We start from the raw sequence: 21,154 nt of genomic DNA on the forward strand, positions 1-21,154 counted from the left end.
AGTGTGGCCGGAGCACAGGGAGGCAGGTGGGAAGGGGAAGATGGGGTCAGGAGGCTCCAGGTGGCTGCCATGCTGGCCACACCTGGTCTCGTCCCATCTCTCCCTGACCCCGAGAGTTATGCGCCACCTCTGGTCATCCTCTTCCCATCCAGTCACATGACTGCAGGTGACAAGGCTCTGTCCCTAAGTGTGTGCTGCTAGCCTGCTGTGTGTCAGGGGCCCAGTGAGCCCGGGGAAGCCGCGGCCGCGTGTGTCCCGCCCGTCCCCCCACAGGCCCCCACGCTCACTCATCTCCATGTACTCGGGCGTGAGGCCCGCGAACGGCTCCAGCGTGAAGTCTGCCTCGTACCGCTGTTTCCTCTTCACGAATTCATCGTGGTCAGAGAGGCTCTGGCGCTTCAGCCTCAGGTAGCGAATGAACTTCTTCATCTTCCTGAAAGAAACGTGCGGGTGTCACCTGTCAGGTTGCCAGCCGGGTGGGTGCTGGGGGCCTAGGGCCTGCACCTCAAGTTGTGTTTCTACTCCTCCGAGCTGTGCGTTTCACACCGTGTTTGCCGTGACTTCTGTCCACGATCCCCTTTGCCCTTTCCCCCGAGACAGGGGTCAAGTGTCATCGCTTTGTTGGCGACATAAGGAAAAAGGTGCACAGAGGGCAATTGGCCACCACAAAGCACGGGGAGACCCTGAAAGTGTGAGGGGTCTGCCTGTGCCCAAGCGGACACCAGGGGACGGGGGAAGTCGTGGGGGAGGAAGGGGAGCTGGGGAGAGGAAGTGGATCGAGGAAAACTGTCGAAAATGTCCCCACCCGCAGAGGGCCAGCTGCCTTGGGGAAGGAACCGGACAGGATTCCTGAAGGGCGCCAGGTAAGGAGGCACAGCCTCCACCTGCCAGGCGCAGAAGTGGGCACGTTGCTCTGGGGCCCGCATCCTCAGCTTGTCTGGGGTCAGAGTCACTGGCTCCTTCCTCTCCACGTCCACCATGGGGCGGCTCCTGATCCGTCCTCCCTCGTCCTCACCACCTCCCCGTCCAGGCCCCGGCCCCACATCGCCTGTCACTCTGGTCACCCCCGAGGCCCCAGATCCCCCGCGCATGCGCCCGGAGGTACTCACGGGATGCCAATCTCGAACAGGTTGTTCTGGATGAGCTGCTTGCCCAGCATGATGATACTGAGCTGGATGCACAGCTCCATCAGGCAGCCCCCGGGGGCGCACTGCGGGCAGAGAGCAGGCACTTGAGCCCCGCCCCGCCCGCACTGATGGACAGCTCCATCAGGCAGCCCCGCCCCCCAGGGCACGCAGTGGGCGGAGAGCCAGGACGTGAGCCCCGCCCCTCCTGGGCCGACGGACAGCTCCATCAGGCAACCCGGAGGGTGGGCCTCCCTGGAGCAGAGAGCAGAAGCGTGAGCCCCGCCCCAATCCTTGTGGGCACTGGCAAAGAGAGAACCGCAGCCCCCACGGAGGGGAGCGCACCCCTACTGGGATGGGTTGGATTGCATTCTCCACAAAGAGGTCCGCGTCCCAACCCCGGAACCTCAGAATGGGGTCTTATTTGGAAATAGGGTCTTTGCAGATGTGACCAAGTTAAGAAGAGGTCACACTGGAGGAGAGTGGGCTGTGACCCAGTGACTGGGGTCCTTATTAGAGAAACATAGACACACAGAGGAGAGGTTGTGTGAAGATGGAGGCAGAGATTGGAGTGATGTGTCCACGTGCAGGGGAGTGCCAAGGATTGCCAGCAGCCACCAGAAGCTGGGGGAGAGGCCTGGAAGAACCCTGCCTAGGACCTTCGGACGGAGCGCAGCCCTGTTGACACCTTGGTTTTGGACGCCTGCCCTCCAGAACCGTGAGAGAAGGAACTTCTGTTGTTGAGTCGCCCCAGGAAGCTAATGCACCTGGCATGCAGGCTGCTGGGGTGGAGCCAGGCTGGAGAGGGGGGCACACTGCCAGGGAGGGGGCAGCGGTGCGCTGGACCTTGGGGCTCCTCCTGCTCCCCAAGTCAGTGCCCAGTGCCTGGCACCAGCTGCCTGTTCACAAGCCCACAGCAGTCGGGCCCCTGTAGTGGGGCAGCCACATGGGGACGCAGCTGGCCACCCCTCTCAGGCCTAATGCCCGTCCTCAGTGGGCTTTGCTGCCTTAGCCTGGGTGCCCGGCAGGCATGTGATGAGTGAAAAGCTTACCTTGTCCGAGCAAAGGGAATTCAAGGGACGCTGGGTGACCCCCGTGGGCACAACTGACTCCTCTATGAGTCCCCAGCAACACTTTTTATACTGTTACCAAAAAATGTATCTTGGAGAGCCATCATTTCATTTAAAAAAAAAAAAAAAAGAGGATGTCCTTTGCTTTATTCTGTCCTACAAAAGCACGTCCCCAATGTCTCCAAACATTAGAGTTTGACAGGGTGCCATTTAAGTAAAGGGCGTGTCATAACGGGAATGCACTGTCTGCGCTTTTCGCAAACATGCGTTACTGTGAATGACGCCCACGTCCAGGGATGTTCAGGGGCCGGCACCCGGGTGGTCAGACGTGTAGGCTGCACCCCAGGCATCCAGGTCCCCTGCCCAACGCCCACCCTGGTCCCCTCCGCCCTGCTTTGCAGGGTGTTTATCAGGAAGACCTAGCCCCTTATTTTCCCGTAAGATGAATTATTCTGGGAGTGGGAATGCCCTGAGGCCTGCACCACTGACTGGCCCTGAAGCCCGGGCTTGGTCTGAGGAGCCAGGACTCAGCTGCTGTACTAACCAGACCTGCGGGGGCCCGAGCGCTGAGCAGAAGCCAAAGGTCACCAGCACTGTGTGTGTGGGAAGAGAAGTGGGCCTGTCAATAGTAAAGTAAAAAAAGGTAGCCGACTTCTCTTCTCCCCTCATTAATTCATCTTAACCAAAGAGAAAAACACTCAAGGTCTTATGAAAACAGAAAGAAAACACTGGTGTAACTTTTTCATTCCACTGACTCTGAAGAGACTTTTAGGGTAATCCTGTTTGGACACACTAATAAGATCAAAGCCCGCCACAATGCTGGAGGGGAGAAGAGGGACCCCGGCCAGCAGGGACCCCAGACCACAGAGACTCCAGACCACAGGGACCCCAGGCCACAGGGACCCCAGACCACGGGGACCCTGTGCCACAGGGACCCCAGGCCACACTAATAAGGTCAAAGCCCACCACAATGCTGGAGGAGAGAAAAGGGTTCTCAGGAAAAGGAAGGAAGCGCTTGCTGGACAAGGAATCATTTGCCGTAGGACAAAGCCAGGAGAGTGGAATCAGAGGGTGCGGGAAACATCCAGCTTAGTTACCTCCTCCATGCGGAACGAACGGAAAATGTACACGTAGTCGCCCGGGCGTCCGACGAACCTGCAACGGTTTGGGGGGCGTTAGAGAGCAGAGACCAGCCCAGGGAGAGCCCGGGTGGGGCCCTAGCTGAGCTGTGATTCCTGAAGTTGGAGCCTTGAGTGTGCTTACGCGCTTCTTCCCTGCCTGTTTCATCGGCTAAAAAACAAGCACAGGGTTTTCTGTTGGTAGAATGTTCATGTGATTTCCAAACCCACATGGGGGTAAGAAATGCAACTTCAATAGGAAAACAAGGGGCTGAGGGGCAGATGGAAGGAGCCAGCCCAGGAGGGGACTAAGGCCAAGCTGTGTGAGCACAGACCGTGGCACTTGCCGCAACCACCATCACCGCAGTACCCCGGAACCCCCAGGGACCTTGAACACTGGGGTAAGGGTGGTCTCTGAGGCCATCTCTCAGCTTCCTGTGGGATGTGTGGGGCAGGGGGTCTTCTGAGGGCCTGCTGTATTGTCAGAGATATTCTCAGGGGGCCTGGACCCCTTGGCTGGGCTCTGGGACCCTGGGGTGGGAGGGTAGCCGTGGGTCTTGTAAATCATATAATGCTGAAGAGTGTTCGGGCAGGGTTCTGGGATCAGACCTGTCAGTCCCAGCAGGAGGGTTGGTGGGGAGTCTTTGCGGGTGGTCCACAGGCCCCTCTCAGCCCAGAACAGCTCCAGAGGGTCCAGGCATGGGGTTCACCCAGCCACCAGCCCGGAACACCAAGCTGACCTTCTGTGGCACTCGCCCATTTGAGTCACGCCTTCCCATTGTGGGAGCACCTGGAGCTCGCTGCCTGGGGTCCTTGCTATGCTATCTGCAGTCGGTCCTGCTGCCCAGAGTGTCCACTGCCCAGCGCCCCTGCTACCCGGGGCCCCTGCTGCCTGGGGTCCCTGTGGCCTGGGGTCCCTGTGGCCCAGGGGTCCCTGTGGCCTGGGGTCCCTGTGGCCTGGGGTCCCTGTGGTTCGGGGTCCCTGTGGCATGGAGTCCCTACTGGCTGGGGTCCCTGTGGTCTGGGGTCTCTGTGGCCTGGGGTCCCTGTGGTCTGGGGTCCCTCTGGCCTGGGGTCCCTGTGGTCTGGAGTCCCTCTGGCCTGGGAGTCCCTCTGGTCTGGGGTCCCTGTGGTCTGGGGTCCCTGTGGTCTGGGGGTCCCTGTGGCCTGCGGTCCCTGTGGTCTGTGGTCCCTCTGGCCTGGGAGTCCCTCTGGTCTGGGGTCCCTGTAGTCTGGGGTCCCTGTAGTCTGGGGTCCCTGTGGTTCGGGGTCCCTGTGGCCTGGGGTCCCTGTGGTCCGGGTCCCTGTGGCACAGGGTCCCTACTGCCCGAGGTCCCTAATGCCCGGGGTCCCTGCTGCCCGAGGTCCCTGCTGCACGGGGTCCCTGTGGCCTGGGGTCCCTGTGGCCTGGGGTCCCTGTGGCCTGGGGTCTCCACTACCCGGGGCCCCCGCTGCCTCGTACCCATCAGCTGCCAGGCTTCTCTCTGAACTCGGTGGCAGTGGAACCACACTGACTGCTCTGCCCTGGGCCCAGGTGTCTCCCACCTGCAGGAGACGGGAGGGGAGCCTCCCACTGGATTGGGAGGAACAAGTGGGGCAAAGAAAGGCAGCGAGTTTCAGTAGCTGAAGAAGTCCTTACCGGCCTTTGAAGAAAGCCACGTAAAAGATGGGGGTGTAGGAGTTGACGAACTTCAGCAGGAAAGCCTTGAAGATGAGCCTCTCCTCAAAGCTCTTCTCGGTCTTGGGCACCTCTGGAAGGAGCGAGATGGACACTGCTGAGGGCCCAGGCTGCCCACTCCACTCAGCGCTCATGGAAGGGGCTCAGAGGACCCAAGTGACCGGGTGACACAGGGCCGCCTGCTCCAGGGCTCGGCCCGGGCCACGGCGGTCCTGGGATTCGGCCACTCACCAATCTTGGTGAGCCACCTGGCTATGCAGCCATACACCTCGTCGAGGAGGATGATGACCACCAGGTTGATGATGACCGCAGTGGCCGTGACCGTGACCCGGATATTGGACCGCACGGAGGGGGAGGAGTTCATGGCTAAGGCGGCGGCCGTGGAGATTCTGTAGATGATGACGCCGAGGACAATGGCGAAGGTCACCGCAACCTGCACAGGGAAGAGGGGAGGGGACGCCTTAGCTGGCCCCCCCGGGTCTCATCGGGCTCCCTCAGCCCAGCTCCCCCTTCATCCCGTAGCTCTTCAGCTTCAAAACAAACAGGGACATTTCTTGTCACCCACCACTTGCCATGGGCCTTATGGCATTAATGTCACAGACAGATGACAAGGGACTGGTTTCTGTTTTACAGAAGAGGAGACTGAAGCTCAGAGAGGTCAGGTAACCAGACCAGGTCACCCAGCGCATGAGCTGGGATTTACAAACCCTGGCTTGTGGGACAGCAGCCTGACCACTGGGTGGGAGCTTCTCCCCACAACTTGGTGACTGAGCGGAAGCAGCGACATCTAGGGTGGAGTGCTGTTTAATGGAGATGGGTGGGGTGTGGGGCGGTCCCATCCCAGTGGGCAGTGCTGCAGGCCTGGCTGAGACAGTCAGATTGGGACCCTTCTCTCAACCTCCCAGGAGCCACCAACACGCTTCTGGCTCGTCCTGGAGAGCCAGCCCCTCGTCTTGCCAAACCCACTGTTGGACTGGAACATTCCATAAAACTCGGGCTGGCAGTTGCCTGAGAGACGGGTGGGAGCTGGCTGCGATGACAAGTTTGTTCCGTGTGCAGCTGTCTTTCTGCCTGGGTTCCCTTTCCTTTTCCTCAAAGACCCTAACTCAACAGGGAAGACCCTTGTCCTCACTCTGTCCTGCCCGAGGGGTGAGGCCACTGGTCAACTGCAACCCACAGGACACACCGAGGATGGAGGCAGCCGCTCCCGGCTGTCCACCAGGCCGACCCCTGTGTGTCCCATTAAAGGTGTGGCGGGCAGGCCCCGCCCCTGCTGGGACAGTCCCTGTGGCTCCCAGGAGGGTCCTGGAGAGGCCACGGGGCTGTGTGTGCTGTGTCTTTGCAGCTTGAAAGGCTGCGGTTGGTTCACCCCAGAGGGATACCACGGCCATGAGCAATCTCCTAGGAGAGCTCTTATTTTGAACTTTGGGCCAGTGACTCCCCTCCTGCACACATCTGCCAGTGACTAAAGGGTGACCACACCCTACCCAAGAAAACCGTCCAGGGCCACGCCACACCCTGATGAAGGGGAGGCCCCACTGTGAGGTGTGGGTACCCCTCCCAGCCAGCTCTGGGAATGAGGGCTTTCCTCGGAAAATCCCTGACCCCTGCCAAGAGGGCCCTCCTGGGGGAAGGCACCGCCCATGCGTTGGAGACGTGCCTGCGTGGGGGAGGGAGGCCTGGGCATGCAGGGTGACTCAGCAAGGTGCCCCCCTTTCCCAGCCAGTGTGCTGGCAGTTCCCCATGATACGCAAGCCCTACAAGCAGTGTCCCTTTCTGGGTGCAATGCCCCTCTGGAAGGCAAGGGCCCCCAGGGCCCGGCTGTGGCTGGGGGTTCACCCCAGGACCTATGACCCCGAGCACTGGGCACATAGAAGGTACTCAGCCACAAGCTGTTCACTGAATGGAGTTCCTGAGTGTGGGACAAAGCTGACCGATTCATGGAGGGCCAGCTCTTTCCCTCCCCATGACCCCGCCTTGGCTGGGAGCCACAGTGTGCTCATTCCTCAGGCTCCCTGCAGCTGTGGGGGACGATGAGTGGGGTACGTGAAACAGTCTGACCAGTGAGAAGCAGAGGTTGTGGGCTGGCCTTCGGAAAGCACCTTCAAAGAGGGGCTGCCTGTACTGGCATCGTCCCCTTCCCCTTGGCCCTTCCCTTCCTCCTGCCTGGAAAGTGGAGGTGATGTTGGAGGAGGGGTAGCCAGGTTGTGACCAAGAGGGGACAGAGGCACAGAACGGGTGAGGGGGTCAGAGAAGCCTGATGGCATCAGGAGTTGCCGGCCAGTCCGACACTGCCCACCTCCCTGCGTCTGATCACACAAGGAACTTAAAGCTCCACGGAAGGCCATCTAAGGAGGTGACGTGGAGCCTCGGGCTCTGGTGCCAGCTCCCTGCTGTGGTCAGGAGAAGGATGCGACTAGCCTTGCCACCTCCGCCCCCCACACTGCTCCTTCTGCAGTGACACTACTGAGTGGCTCCATGGTCGTGGGGTCCCCACCACAGTTTCCTTTACATGAACTGAGGTCCCTCTTACTGTGTGTGAGAGCATGAGGGGAAACTGAGGCCTGATTCTGCTTCTAATTACTCAGATTAGGGAACCCTGGCCCCCTTCCAACCTGGAAAACCAAGACAAGCCTTTGGCTCCATGTCTCCAAGTTCACACAGAGCAGCGGGCTCTCAGGGCAGAGGGTCCAGCTGGCATCTGGCTCCATCACCTACTGGCTGGTGGCCTGGGAGAGGGACCAGACCTTCGGGCCTCAGTTTCCTCCTCAGCAGGAGGGGACAGTATTGGGACGGGCAGATTGTGAAGACTAACGAGACGCTTCCGGCCGCGTGGGCACACGCTCAGCGCTCAGCCCTCTGTCCACAGCAGCCCACCCGGGGCCTCTGGCGGGCAGGCCACAGGGTGGGGGGCCGTACAAGACTCTAACGTAAAGCTCCAGGGAGGGACAAAGGGACAGTCATTTGTACAGTGACCACAGGTGGCCCTGACCTCTCGGGAAGGATGAAAGCACAGGCAGCAGGGGCCGAGGCTTTCCAGGCAGGAGGCTCACTGTGGGATTGAAACCCCGAAATGCTGAGGCCGTGGCTCGTCATTCGAATCAGCAGCACTGACCAGCCCGGAATCACAGACCTGGGTCACCCGAGAAGCGCCATCTGACTTTTGTCCTATGCAAATTTAACGGTTTTCTTTTAAAAAAACCAAACTCCTCAGTTGTGTCTTCAACGTGTCTGTGAAATCCTGGGGTTGAATGACTAGCTACTTAAATGTGTCACTCTCAGAATGAAAGACGCGCCCAGTGAACTCATTCCACTGGACCCGGGCGCAAGCAGCCCCTTTGGGGGTCACTGAGGAACCCTGGCCTCTTCCCATTTTAGGGGCAGTGGCGGAATCTCCCCCACCCCCACCACCTCCCATGAATGCACCTGCCATGGTGACAGGTGACCCCGGTCCAGGGCGCTGCACCGCTCCCTGTGGGTTCCCTGATGTCCTCCCACCTTAGCCTTCCAGAACTTACCATGAAGACAATGGAGACCAAGTTGGTCAAGTAGGCTGGGAACCGGTCTCTCCAGGTCAGCTTCACCTTGTCCGTCTACAACATAAAACAATGCTGGGTCAGCCGTGGGGACCATCACAGCCGGGGGAGGTGTGTGTGTGTGCACGTGTGTGTGCCCGTGTGTGTGTGTGTGTGTGTGAACTTGGACAACAGAAATACTCAGAAACACCTTTGAAAAATGTGCAGGTGATGAGCGCATGTAAACATCTAGTATTCAAAGAAACATCTGGGGTCTCATTACCTATGAAATGATGTCACATAGGTAATAGAGATAACCGTCATTTAAACATGTGATTCATCCACGAATGGGGCATAATAGTGCCCAACGCTTTTCTAAATGAGACGATTAAACCCACGTCGGGGAGAAGCCCGTATCTAGAATCCATTGCTTTGGCTGAAAGTCTTAAACGCCTAAGGTGGGTTTGCCCTTGGCCACCCAGACCATAATAGTTATTTTTCCTTTGCAGAGCAAGTTGAAACAAGCAACTAGCACGACAAGTTCAAACGCTGTTTGCCACGTAGCAACGGTGGACCTTGGTGACATATGGCCTGAAGGCTTTCTTGGTCCTGAGGAAACTAAAGTAGAAGCTTGTCTCTAACCTGGGATGTTTCAAGAATCGGGGTGGATTTTTTAATGGGAGAATGCATGGATTGGGTCAATGAATGCTGCTGACGACATGACACCGGAAGCCACTCGTTCTTTCTGGGGGGTGGGTGGCATGCATGTTAACAAGAAGACCAAGAACCGCTGGCAGGCAGTGGTGACAAGCACGTTTCGCAAGCTCCAAATAAAGCAGAGCCCCCACCACCCTACGAACCCACTGTAGCCATGCAGCAGTGACATTTCAACACGCGTCACAGCTCGTTGGGTGTGGCAAGAAGGCAAGGAAACATGGATGTGATGTTAACAAAAATACAACAGTCAGAGTTTGTTGAGCAAAAAAAAACACACAAAAAAAACAACAAAAATGGACTTTGGTCGTCTGCAAACAGTCAAGGCTCGCGTTGCCCCCGAAATAGAAAAGTACCAATTTCACCCCCGCCATGGCTGTCTTAACCCTCTGCTTCCATTTGTTTGTTGACTCCTCTGGAATATTCCGGTGCTTCTGAGGGTGGGGGAGGGAACAAGAGAGCACCGTGGGGTGAGGTGTGAGGAGGTGCTGGCAGACCATGGGGCCCAGGTCACCGCTGACCCCTTGTGTGCTTGCTGCCAAGGCGGATCCAGGTTCTGGGTGTTTTACACCAGTGAGAGATGGCAGAGACCCATGCTCTTAACAGAAAGGCTGCCCCACAGGTAATGAAGCAGCAGACAGGGTTCCAACACCAAGATTCCAGCGCAGAAGCCCGGCTCACCAGCCAGCCGCTGCTGTAATTTAGACGGTCCGTTTACGCAGACATGGAGTGGACGCCAACATAAAGGAAGCCACACCCAGAATCGTACGTTAACATACCAATTAAGGGGTGGATTTTTTAAAAAAATGAATCTGGTGCCATAGCTGGGGGGGAAATGAAAACTATAAAGTGGCCGCTGGGAGCCAGTGAAATGGAGGAGAAAATAAAGGGTTGGCCCGCCATCCAGGGCCTGGGTCTGCATCACGGCCTGCAAAACCGACCCCCGTACCTTGTTGCTGTCATGTGACAAAGACCTTGGGTCCCAGCCAGGAGACGAGTCCCTGGCAGTCTGAGGGGCACTTCTGGCACAGATGCCCAGACCCACTGCTGGGGCTTGGTTAGGTCCCTTGATGTAAATGGATGTGATGTGTGCCACAAAGCCTTTTTATTCGCGTAGGAAGGGATGAAGGACCCATCCATGCTCACGCTAAGAGGTGCCACCGTGAAGCCACGCATGGACTGTCCTGGGGCCGTCATCTCAACACAGTCTTGGGGCGGAGGCTGCTGCACGGAGCACAGGTCTTAGCGGCCCCCAGTGGAGGCCTGGGGGGCTTCAGAGCCATTGGCATCCATGCCTGTCCCTTTAGGAGGGGGAAACAGGGCACAGAGCAGGTAATGGAGCCATTCGAGGCCACAGGGTGACTGCGCAGACGGCAGCCTGCAGTGGGACCGGCGGAACTTCTGATTCGTTAAATTGAGAAAAGACAGTCTCCTGACCGGGGGGACCACTCACGCTTCTGTGCTTATTTTCTTTGCATCCTGGAGTCCTGCTCAGACTCTAAGAGGGTATATGGGGAAGTGCAACCCCTTTCTGGCTGCAGCAGGACTAAGCTGTGTTTTTGCTGTGTTACGGGAACTGGGACCTGAGAGGGGGCTTTTGGTGCACCCACTTCACCCCCTAGATGCGATGTCAGCAATTGCGACCCCTGGCCACTTTGAACCAGCAAACTCTGTCCACGTGACACATGACATGGAAAGATAAGCCCTGGCTTTTATCCTGATCGGCCCAGAGGCTAAGTGTGCTAAGGGGAGAGCAAACACTGGCGCCCAGATACACGGCCTTCAACGGTCCGCCATCCCTTCGAGAACTAATGCGAACTTCCCCAGCTGCAGTTTGGTGCCAAGAGCCCAGACGCTCTGTGCTTGTCCCAGGTCATGTATAAAACCTATTAAAAAAACAGCCAAGCACCTCTGGAGGTTTATGAGAACTCAGGCTGCCTATGTAAGACCGCCAATTCAAATGAGAGGACTGGGGAGAAAGAAAGGCATTTATTATAAAAAGATGATGGCCTCAAGAACATCACAAAAGGAACACTCCTCTCTCTCATTGTTATTGTCTGTGAGTAAAGGAATTTGCCATTTGCTCAGGGGCCCTGGTTAGGCAAACCCTTGCTTTTCATCCTTCAACACAGAACACAGAGAGGTAGACACAACGAAATGTCTAGTGTACTGTGAAGCAGTTGCAAAGCTGCCCAGTTCCTGACGTTGAGATGTTGGCTGAAGTTTGAGATCTCCCTCAGGATAGGTCAAGAAGGTAGATCTATATAGCAGGTTGGACAAACTACAGCCTATGACCAAATCTGGCCCCCTGCTTGTCTTTATAAATAAAGTTTTATTGGAACACAAGCCAGCCCCACCCCTCCTTTTTTTCCCCCCCAACCTGTTGCCCATGGCGGCTTTTGAGCTACAATGGCAGAATTGAGTAGTTGTGACAGAGTCTAAATATTTACTATCTGGCCCTTGTCTGGGGGCTAGCCCCTGGTCTACCCTGTTGAACATACAGCATTTGCTGACCCACGGTCTACACTGCTGATGAATATACAATGTTTTCCTGCTGGGAAAGCCACTAGCAGTGGCCACCGTACCTCTTTGTTCTTGGATTCTTTCCTAAGGGACTTCTCCAAAACTCTGGCTTCGTATTCAGCTCTGGGATGGTCCTGTGAGAGAAACCAAGTGGGCACAGAGACTTGTGAATTGTGAATTTGAGACCCTCACCATGAGCACGCATGGCAAGTGCAGTCCCTACATTCATCCTGGGCACCCTTTGGGGCCAGTTCGTAGCTGGCTGTTTATACCATTTCTAATTTGGGACTCCCCATATGCGGCCCGTCCAGGATTCTCCCCCTTTTTGGGAACCCCACCCCATTGGGAAGGTCACAGAACCTGGCTGTGCCCTGCATCCCACTTTCTCATGGTGAACACCCAGTCATGAACTGGCCCCGAGAATGTTCTATCAGGAGCTGTGGGGGTCGGAAGAGACGGCAATAAGTGTCAGCAAGCGCGGGCAGACCAGAGGCGCCAGGCCTCGGGGGAGCCCAGAGCAGGTCAGCGAAGGCACTGGAACAGAAGAATGGGGTTAAGGAGAGACTCGGAGGTGGGGGAGAAAGCGGAGACCCCCAGCCATGGTGGAAGCGCTGCAGGGAGCTGCACGGTAGAAACAGACGGATCAGGTGCCCGAGAAGATCCCTCTCCCAGCGAGAGGCTATGGGAAGATAGAAGAGTGACAAAAAATTCCAAACCTTGACGGCCTCCTTCAGGGAACCAGAAACGTGAAAACAAAACAAAAAGATTTCATTACTTGTGTTGTTTTTAAAGAAACAGGACACATCCTCTAAAGGTAATTTACTCAAGAACCAGGATGAAAGTCAAGGATTGGGTGGACAGGAAACCTCAGGGAATCCGAAATCCGCTGAAGGCCACGGCTGCTTTAGGATTAACCGTGGGTGTGGTTGCTTTTGTAGTTCTCGTGGTTTTGGAAATTCCCAAGGGAGTGCTGGACTGAGCTGTCTCAGATTCAGCTAAGGGGCACACGGGTCCAGGGGCTACAGGCTTCTCCTGCTCCCAGTGCCAACACCTGGGGTTCAGCTCACGTGATAAACTCCCAGAAGAGGCCCTGGCCAGCCATGGAGCGGGGAGGCAGACTCACCTTAGGGGACTCATTCAGGCCCCTTGGGCCCCTGCCCAATGGCTCCAATCGCCACCCGAAAACCAAGCACCGGGCATCAGGGTGAAGAGCGCATGCAATGGATCCCCAAGGTGTTGAACAAATGGGACTGGCCCTCCTCCCCGCAACTTCCCCCACCCCAGGGACATCCTGAGAAGGATATTCTAAATCTCCTTCTAGAATATGACATAGTCTGCTCTTTGTTGTATTACAATCTTTCTAACTGAAACAATAACAAGGAAAGAACACGCCCAGGTAGCCGGCTGTCTGCCACAGGGCACAGAGGGTTCCATGCCCGGCTCTGCCCCTAACGAGCCGTGCGTTGGTGGACAGTTGCATCTGTCTCGGTGCCACCATGTATGAAACGGGACAATGAGACCCGCTGTGGAAGAGGGTTGAGCCGAGAGGCGGCTGGCCAGGTGACAGGGCACCTCCTGCTGCAGGGCCCTCCGTGCTCTCTCTGACCCACTGAGACCCGTCAGTGAGGGCTATTCCCCATTCCCCATGAGAAAGGAGGACACTGAGGCACAGAGACGTGAAACAACTGGCCCGGGTCACACAGTGTCGGCAGTGCCCGGTCAAGGTGGAAGCCAGGCAGCCTGGCTGCAGAGGGCTAGCCGTCACCACGAGGCTGCCACGCCTCCTCCAGCAGACCCTGGTCCCTGGCCTACGGACAGCCTGTCAGCATGGAGCCCGCACCCCGGCTTCTCTGACTGGGCGGAACAGTTGGCTCAAGACTGACCAACAGACTCAGCCTCAGGAGGGAGCATATTGTGTGAGGAACGTCACAAAATCCAGACTCTAGGAATGTTAAAAAAATACCGAAGACATTTCCACATTACAGTGCAAATGCAGGAGAACTTTCTCTTTTAAAAAATGAGCACAGTGTTTTATAAAATTAAGTCACGGTCAGCGTGGCCACACCTCACAGCTCTGCTATTTTCGCGCTACTTGTGGGCACTGGTTTTCCTTTTCATCCCCACTCCTCCCATGGGGAATTCTGGCTGGAGCTGCCCACTCGGGGTTCCCCCGAGTAACCCCGGGGAGAGGATTCCCCACTACCCCAGAGCCCATTCGATCCTGAACGCCCCTCTCTTGGGAACACGAAGATGCCCAGCCAGCATCTGGTTTTCCCTCTTAGGAAAGGCTCTGCTCCCACTTCTCAGCCACGCCCGCTGGCTGGCTCTGGGGAGTGCGGCCTTGGCACCCGGGGGAAAGGCTCATGGCTGCTTTTGGGGACTTCGATTCCCTCCCAGACCCGCCCGGCCTCCCCCAGCCACGATGAGGTCAGTGTGGTGAGCCGTGGCGAGCGTCCCTGACCACGCTGGTGGGTGGTGCGTCCATGTGAGTCTGAGATCAGAAACACTCTACTGGACATCACATGGTCGCCCTGGCAACCGCAGGCAACTCTTATACCAAAGAATAGGCGGGGAGTAGCCTTGCATGGATACCACGTCCCTCCGGGGCTTCCGTGTGAGTCCCTAGGAAGTAATGGCTCCGGGGTGGGGCAGACGGACACGACAGAGGGCATGGGGGTGCAGGGCCAAAGCCACTCACTTCCTCCTCCTCGAAGCCGGTGAGGTCCCAGCGGTAATTGAGCCGCATCTGTTTCCGCTTCCAGTGCTCCATGAAGGTGGCAGCTGCAGTCAGGGAGGGGACAACCCGAAGGTCAGGGCCACGAAGCCCTCAAATCACTGGATGACAGAGACACAGTCTCCTCTGCTGCACCATTTGGTGAGTGAGGGCGGCAACGTGCTGGACCAAGAACTTCACACGAATTCACCCGTTCAGCCCCCTCACCCACCTGTGAGGCAGAGACTGGCTCACTTTCCTATTTTACAGATGAAGAAACTGAGGCGCAGAGAAATCAACTCATAGCCAGCCAGTGAGAGGCGAGGCAGGCTGGTCCCAGAGCCTGTGCTCTTAACCATCCTGGGGACCCCAGGTCACAGGAGGAGTCCCTGTGGGCCAAGGCCACTCCCTCAAGCTTCAAACCCACACAGGGGGTCTGACTGCTGAGCTGCACTCTTAGCTGCTACCTCCTGCTTCATATTCCCAACAGACTAAACAGAGTTCGAAGGCCACCTCCTCCAGGAAGCCTCTGAAAATCCTCCTCAGTGTCAGAAAGAAACCAACTCCTCTTGGGACCAGAGGTATCTGTGGGTTGACCAGGACCAAGACTGGACCCTGGTGGGGAGGAGTGGAGACAGTGGCTTGTTTGGCTTGGCTATGTTTAAGAAACAAAGACATTTGATATCAAATTATGACTTTCCTACCTCTGCTTTAAAAATCGGAAGCATTGGCACCAGAAGACTGGAAGTGAGAAGTGACCATCCCCTTTCGGCAGACCTTGCCTACCTGGCCACAGACCCCACTGTGCCCTTCTGCCTGGACTCTGTGGTACTGAATTTGCCATGTCTGCTTTGGAGCAAAAAGGTGCAGTTGTGGAGGGGGCAGGGGAGATGTGAAGGCTCACGCAGAGCAGGGCCAGGCCCCCGTCTCAGCTCGCAGCCGGGCACTATGAGCAGTGTGACCCACCACCTTCTGCTGGGCTGGGCAAAGGCGGGGAGCAAACCGAGTGTCCACCCTTTGCAACTGTGCTCCTGCAGCCCTCCCTCGTACACCAACCACGAGAGCAGCAGGGAACCCTTCCCTTTCAGGTTCCCAATAATGGTTCTTCTTGTCGACATGCCAATTGCATTATATGACTGTTACACAGCATCTAGCTGACACCAGGCCCTGGGCGTGGTGCCTTTGCAGACCCAGTGTCTACATCCTACGCCCAAGCCCTCAATGCGAGTATAACGCACTCCTTTTACAGATGGGTAAACTGAGGAGTCAAGTGACTGGTTAATAAATCTGGCAGAAACCTGGACCTAGGACTGAAGAGCAGTCGGGGTCGGGCGATGGCTTCCCACCCACCTGAGGACAAGCTGTGTGCCCAGCTCCGTCAGTGGCACAAAGATGGAGAAGTGGCCTTGACCTCAACAGCCACACAAAGGGGCCAGAGAGACAAGCCTATCCCCCTGAAATCCAGAGCCCAGCAGACACCACAGCACACACACGCAGAGGGGAAGGGAGACCAGCCCAGGGCAGGAGCAGGTGGCTAAGCTATTGTCCTTCTGTCCTCAAACATTTGCTTAATGACACGATGTTAGACAAACACATACTTGTGCAGGAGCCCAGAGGTGGCAGGTGAGTGACGGTGTCTGGATGTATCCTGGGTCAAGTCCACGTGGGAGCGCAGGTAGGTGACCACCCGCCTTGGCCAGCCTCAGCCCCCAGGTATATACAGTGGGCTTGAGAACAGTGCCGCCTGGGGGACTCCATGGCTCAGTCCCCAGCAGTGCTGGGGCCACAGAGGGGCGTGCTCACCTGGCAGGGTCGGCACCGTGTCTCCTTAAGAGGCTGGTCATAGAACAAAAGGCCACCTATTGGATGATGCCCTTTCTAAGAAACATCTGGAATATTTACAGGGAAATCCACAGAGACAGGACGCAGACTGGCGGATGCCAGGGACAGGAAGTGGGCAGGGAGAATGGGACTGCCTGCTCCTTGCGTCTGGATTCCCATTTGGGGTGAAGATGTTCTAGAACTAGATGGTGGCAATGACTGCACAACACAGTCAATGCACTAAATGCCGCTGAACTGTGCACTTAAAATGGTTAGTTTACGTGAGTGAATTTCACCTCGATAAAAGAAATCAAACCGCAGAACAATGGGGACGGAGGCTCTGTGTGTTCACCTGCCGTATACTAGAAGCACAGAGAAAACGGCAATTGTCCATTTTCCTCCAGGGTTTCTCAGAGTGTGTGCATGGGATCCCCCGGGAGCTTGTTAATATAGAGATTCCCGGGCTCTGTGCCCGGGCACCATGGACTCTGCGTTTTCAACAAGCTGTGCAGATTGCCCTTCTCCACGCGGGGCATCTAGAAGCACCGATTTATCCACTGTCTGTGTGTCTGTCCTTCCATCCATCTCTACCCCTCAGATTAGCTGGCGGTCGGTCCTCCCTGCACTCGCCTCTCCCTTCCCCTGCCCCCCCCCCCCGCCCCCGCCACACCCACCCCACCCACTTCGGGCCCTGTCTTGACCTGCCTCACAGCTCGGCCTCACTCCAGTCTCCCTAATTCTGGATGCCTCCTCGGCTGGCTGCGGAACCCCCTTTCTGAAACCCCCTCCCCTAAAATGCTTCCACACTTCAGTAGATGCCCTTGATTCGGCCTGCCAGCTGGATGTCGGACTCTCAGACCTGACATCGGAGTCGCAGAGGCCACAGGGGCAAGGCTCCGACACATGCTGGGCACTCCTGCAGCTGCCCACAGAACAGCCCCGAGTCCCCGGCGAGGTCCAAGCTCCTGGGAACTGGGGTCTTGCCTCCCAGACCTCTGCCACCCCTTCCGGAGCCAGCGGGTCCTGGGGGCAGGCAGGGCTCACCCGCTCAGACTCCATCACAATGCACCCCCCGAGAGTAGAGACCAGCTTCACGGAACGCTGGCTCCCAGCTCCGCAAACGTTTGCTCAACACACACCCCGTTTTCTCACAGTGGAGAGCAGACACGTCTCCTTGGGAGGCACAGGCTGGATCCCGCCTGTCAGCACACCGTGAATACCAGCTTCAGGCACAAAGGTGTCCAGCCCTTCATTTTCTCACTGAGTCACCAGGCTCCTTACTTATTTATGCGCTGAACACGTGTTAGCTCGTGAACCCGCCACTGGCCGTTTAGTTCCAGCAGAGAATCACAGTGGAACTCTCCCTACGTCCCCACCTGGCTCAGGGTGACAGCCGGTGACCTGTCAACTCCATTCAGCCCCAGGGGAAGGGGTTTCAATTGCACCTCTGCCATTTCAGTAAAGCTGGGACCATCTTTCTCCAGCTTTTTGCAGGCCAGGCTCAAAGCAGATAACCTTTGTTCTGTACGAAACTGACAAGCAGTTAAACCCCATTATTGTGCCATAATTTTAGAAAATTGATCCCGGAGAACGGCTAAATGGGGCTCCAAGTTGCTTCATGTGACACCTGATTTGAGGTTTTGAAATGCTGTGAATCCCAAGGAGCAGTGAGCTGAGGACCAGAGTGGCAGTCCCTGGGGAAGCCGGACCCCAAGGCAGAGTAGAAGCAAGATTAAAACAGCAGCAGGAGGCAATTCCTCCGGGGCTGACAGCCTGGCTCTCTGTCATTGTGGGAGCAGAAACGGTAACAGTTGGAGGAGAGAAGAAGAAAGGACCCAGTGGGAGAAGAAACACCAGTGGGAGGATGATCCCTTAGTGGGTAATGAAAAAATAATTGAGTAATGGACTAAAAAAACCCACAACGGGAGGTCTCTGCTAACTACCCTTGACAGCAAGTGTGAAATGGTGGGGACAGAGGGGCTGTCTCCCTCCCTCTCCCTTTGAAGGGGGCGGAGTCCACATACCCCTCTCAGGCCCAGCAGGCTCTGTCCTGTTGCTTCTGTCTTTGATTTATAATCAAAGCTCACTTTTCTTAAGTAAGTGCTTCATAGGAGTGGTTTGGCTTGTGTGTTATTTTTCTCCGAGTGGGAGTGCATAGACTGACTCTGCACTTGACTCTGTCTGACAGGTACATTTGCCGTCTCCCACAGTGGAGACGACACAGTGGAGGAGGCGTGGCGCAAATAGCGGAATACAGACTTGCCTCTTTCCCTCCATCTCTGTCTCGGGGGACATAACCATGTTTCAGTCCCAAGGATGGGGCGGCTGGTAAGGGCTGGCCAACACCTTTGAAGGTGCGAAATGGCTTGCACATAGTAAGTGCTTAATAAAGAAGTATGAAATGAACAAGTTGGCTTCATGGACCGGGATGCATTGGATTGAATAAATGTAATCAAATCCCTGAGGTCCCGGCTGGCTGAACAGTATCACTGCCTGTGTGTCTCTCACTTCCAGCTTTGGGTAAATTTCTGCTCCCTCAGGAGGGCACAGGGCGGAGCTTGGAGGATGTCTGGATGGAGAGGTGTGGCCAGGGCACGGATCTGTCATGTCTGTTATGAATCTGTTAGCTGTGTGATCACTTAACCTCTCTGTGCTTGTTAACCTCAAGTCACTTAACCTCTCTGTGCTTCAGTGTCCTCATCAGAGAATACTGACAGAGCCTCCCTCTGTTGTGGGGTGTTGTGGGGTCACTGAGATAAGCTGTGCAGAGCTCTTACCCCAGGGTGGGGCACAGACAGCCCTCAGTACAGGTTCTGGAGGGGAAGGGAAGAGTATCTGGAGACAGATGAGGAAGCTATTCCAGGTGAGAATAAACGCGAGGTAATCCCATCAGGAATAAGCCAGGCAGGTGTTCAGCGTGGGTTTCAGCCAGAGCCCACTAGGGAGTAGAGTGTTTGGGGTAGAGGGTTTGGGGACGGGAACCAGATGCTGAGTTCCTGTCTTGGCCCTGCCCCTCTTATTAGCGGTATCAGCTTGGGAAACTTGCCTCTGTGTTCGTCTGCCAAATGGGGCCATGAAGATATTCACCTCCTAGAACCATTGGAGGAATGAATGAGCCACCACACGTCAGACGCTTAGAACAGTGCCTGGCACAGAGTAGGGGGCCCAGCTCACTGAAGCTAGTGTTCTTTTCTAGAGGAGATGAAGTGATGTAATTCACAGAGGCCCCAAGCATAGGTGAGAGGTTAGATTTGAGCTCCAGTTTCCTGGGGTCCAGGCTGTTTTCACATTTTCAAAAAGCAAGTGCTCACTGAATTGATGTAGCAGCTAGTACAACATATCAGCTAGCACCACGTGACAACCAGCACCAGGCACAGAGAGAACGTCACAAGCAGTGACTCATTCCAGGTTCCCCCAACCCCGAGGTGGTGCTATTGCTAGCTCAATTTTATAGATGGGAAACCTGGGGCCCAGAAACCAGAAGCAACTTGCTTGAGGTCCCACGGCTGGTAGGTGACAAAGCTGGGAATGGAACTTGAGTCTGGCTCAGGACCTGGCACCACCCTGGCACACAGCCAGCCCAGCTGACTTATCCGACTGGAGCAGACTGTTAAGCGGGCAGTCCGTGCAGCTGAGCTCCACCATGGGGCTGTGCAGGCCAGGTGAGCCTTCCCAGTTCGGGCAGGGGAAGCAGGAGGCCTCAGCTGGAGCTTCCTGGGCCCGGATGAGGGCCGGGGGAGGGAGGCAGGGAGCTGACCAGTGCTGAGGTCTTGAAAAAGGCCAGACAGGCTGGGGATGAGTTGCGGAGGTAGGTGGAGGGGTGTCGGTGGGATGGTTGCCATGCAGGGTCCAGAGAGGCGGGGCTGTCAGTGGAGGGAGCACAGGCTCAGGGAGACGAGGGCTCAGCTCCTGGCCCTGACAGTTCAATCCTAGCCTTGCCCACTCAGGAGCTCAGCGACCCTGGGCATCCCGCATTACCTCTCAGGGCCTCGGCTTCCTTACCTGTAAAATGGGCATGTTGGAGCCTACAGGTATGCTGCAAGGATCTAATGAGAGACGTGCCCTAGGGCTGGCCCAGGTCAGGCCCTCCCTGCTGGAAAAAAGCTGCCTTCCTGGGCCAACAGATCCTGCTCCCATGAAAGAGGACCTGTTCTAAGAGCAAATCACCCTCCTAGGCTTTTCACAGGGGCTCCTGGCTGGGTCGGAATAACTGGTCTGCAACTGCGACACAGCACAGAGCCTGGGAACCCACAGACAAAGTGGGGGCTTACTTCCACCTCCCTCCCTCTGTGTTCATTCCTGGCACACGTGGCCTGTGGATACTCCTAAGAAGAAGGAAATTAGGGACCCGCCCCAAATCGCCCCTGCGGCCTCCAAGGGCCTGGCGGCACAGGCACTCTGCTTACCCCAGAGGGCCATGAAGACAGAGAAAAAGACAGTGGCGGGGTTGTCGAACAGGTGGCTGGCCCGGGCCGTGGCACACGCCGAGCTCATCTTCCAGTAGCTGCAGGTCTTGTCACACAGCGGACACATGGTAATGTTGTGTCTCTGGTCACACATCTCCATGCTGGAAGAGAGGGGCTGCCGAGAGTGCCGGGCCAGAATGTGCAGGGCCTCCTCTGGCCCACGTGCACCAGACGTCTCCTGGGAGCCACAGTGGGGGTGGGGGCAGTGCTGGGCCTGAGCTGGGGGTTGGTGAGGGCCCCCTGGTCCTGCCATAGTGGACACCAGGAAGGCACACCAACCAGCTGCCAGTGCCACATCCCTCCTCTCCATCGAGGTCCTGCTTCAGAGATGTGAGACACGTGCTGTCACCCAGGGCCCCACACTCAAGAGGGCCCTGCACTGGGTTTCATGCTTGGCTGTTCCCACCTTAAA

The 21,154-nt window shown here is 56.7% G+C and overlaps 1 protein-coding gene across 8 annotated transcripts in view; it reads right to left on the reverse strand.

Moving 5' to 3' along the window:
* Positions 1-21,154, reverse strand: part of ANO1 (anoctamin 1) — a 139,651-nt gene that overhangs the window by 15,795 nt on the left and 102,702 nt on the right. For 2 of the 8 annotated variants that reach the window (XM_033121011.1, XM_033121009.1), the window contains 11 exons: positions 20,683-20,843; positions 14,441-14,523; positions 12,459-12,470; positions 11,805-11,876; positions 9,576-9,653; positions 8,509-8,583; positions 5,222-5,423; positions 4,952-5,063; positions 3,292-3,349; positions 1,110-1,210; positions 288-433 (listed from right to left, as the gene is read on the reverse strand). In XM_033121011.1, the coding sequence (XP_032976902.1) occupies positions 288-433; positions 1,110-1,210; positions 3,292-3,349; positions 4,952-5,063; positions 5,222-5,423; positions 8,509-8,583; positions 9,576-9,653; positions 11,805-11,876; positions 12,459-12,470; positions 14,441-14,523; positions 20,683-20,843 (1,100 nt within the window). The remainder of the gene's footprint in view (positions 1-287; positions 434-1,109; positions 1,211-3,291; positions 3,350-4,951; positions 5,064-5,221; positions 5,424-8,508; positions 8,584-9,575; positions 9,654-11,804; positions 11,877-12,458; positions 12,471-14,440; positions 14,524-20,682; positions 20,844-21,154) is intronic. The other 6 variants (XM_033121010.1, XM_033121013.1, XM_033121015.1 and 3 more) reach the window with 3 other exon arrangements.

Source organism: Rhinolophus ferrumequinum, chromosome 11, assembly GCF_004115265.2.
Source record: "Rhinolophus ferrumequinum isolate MPI-CBG mRhiFer1 chromosome 11, mRhiFer1_v1.p, whole genome shotgun sequence".
NCBI lineage: Eukaryota > Metazoa > Chordata > Mammalia > Chiroptera > Rhinolophidae > Rhinolophus > Rhinolophus ferrumequinum.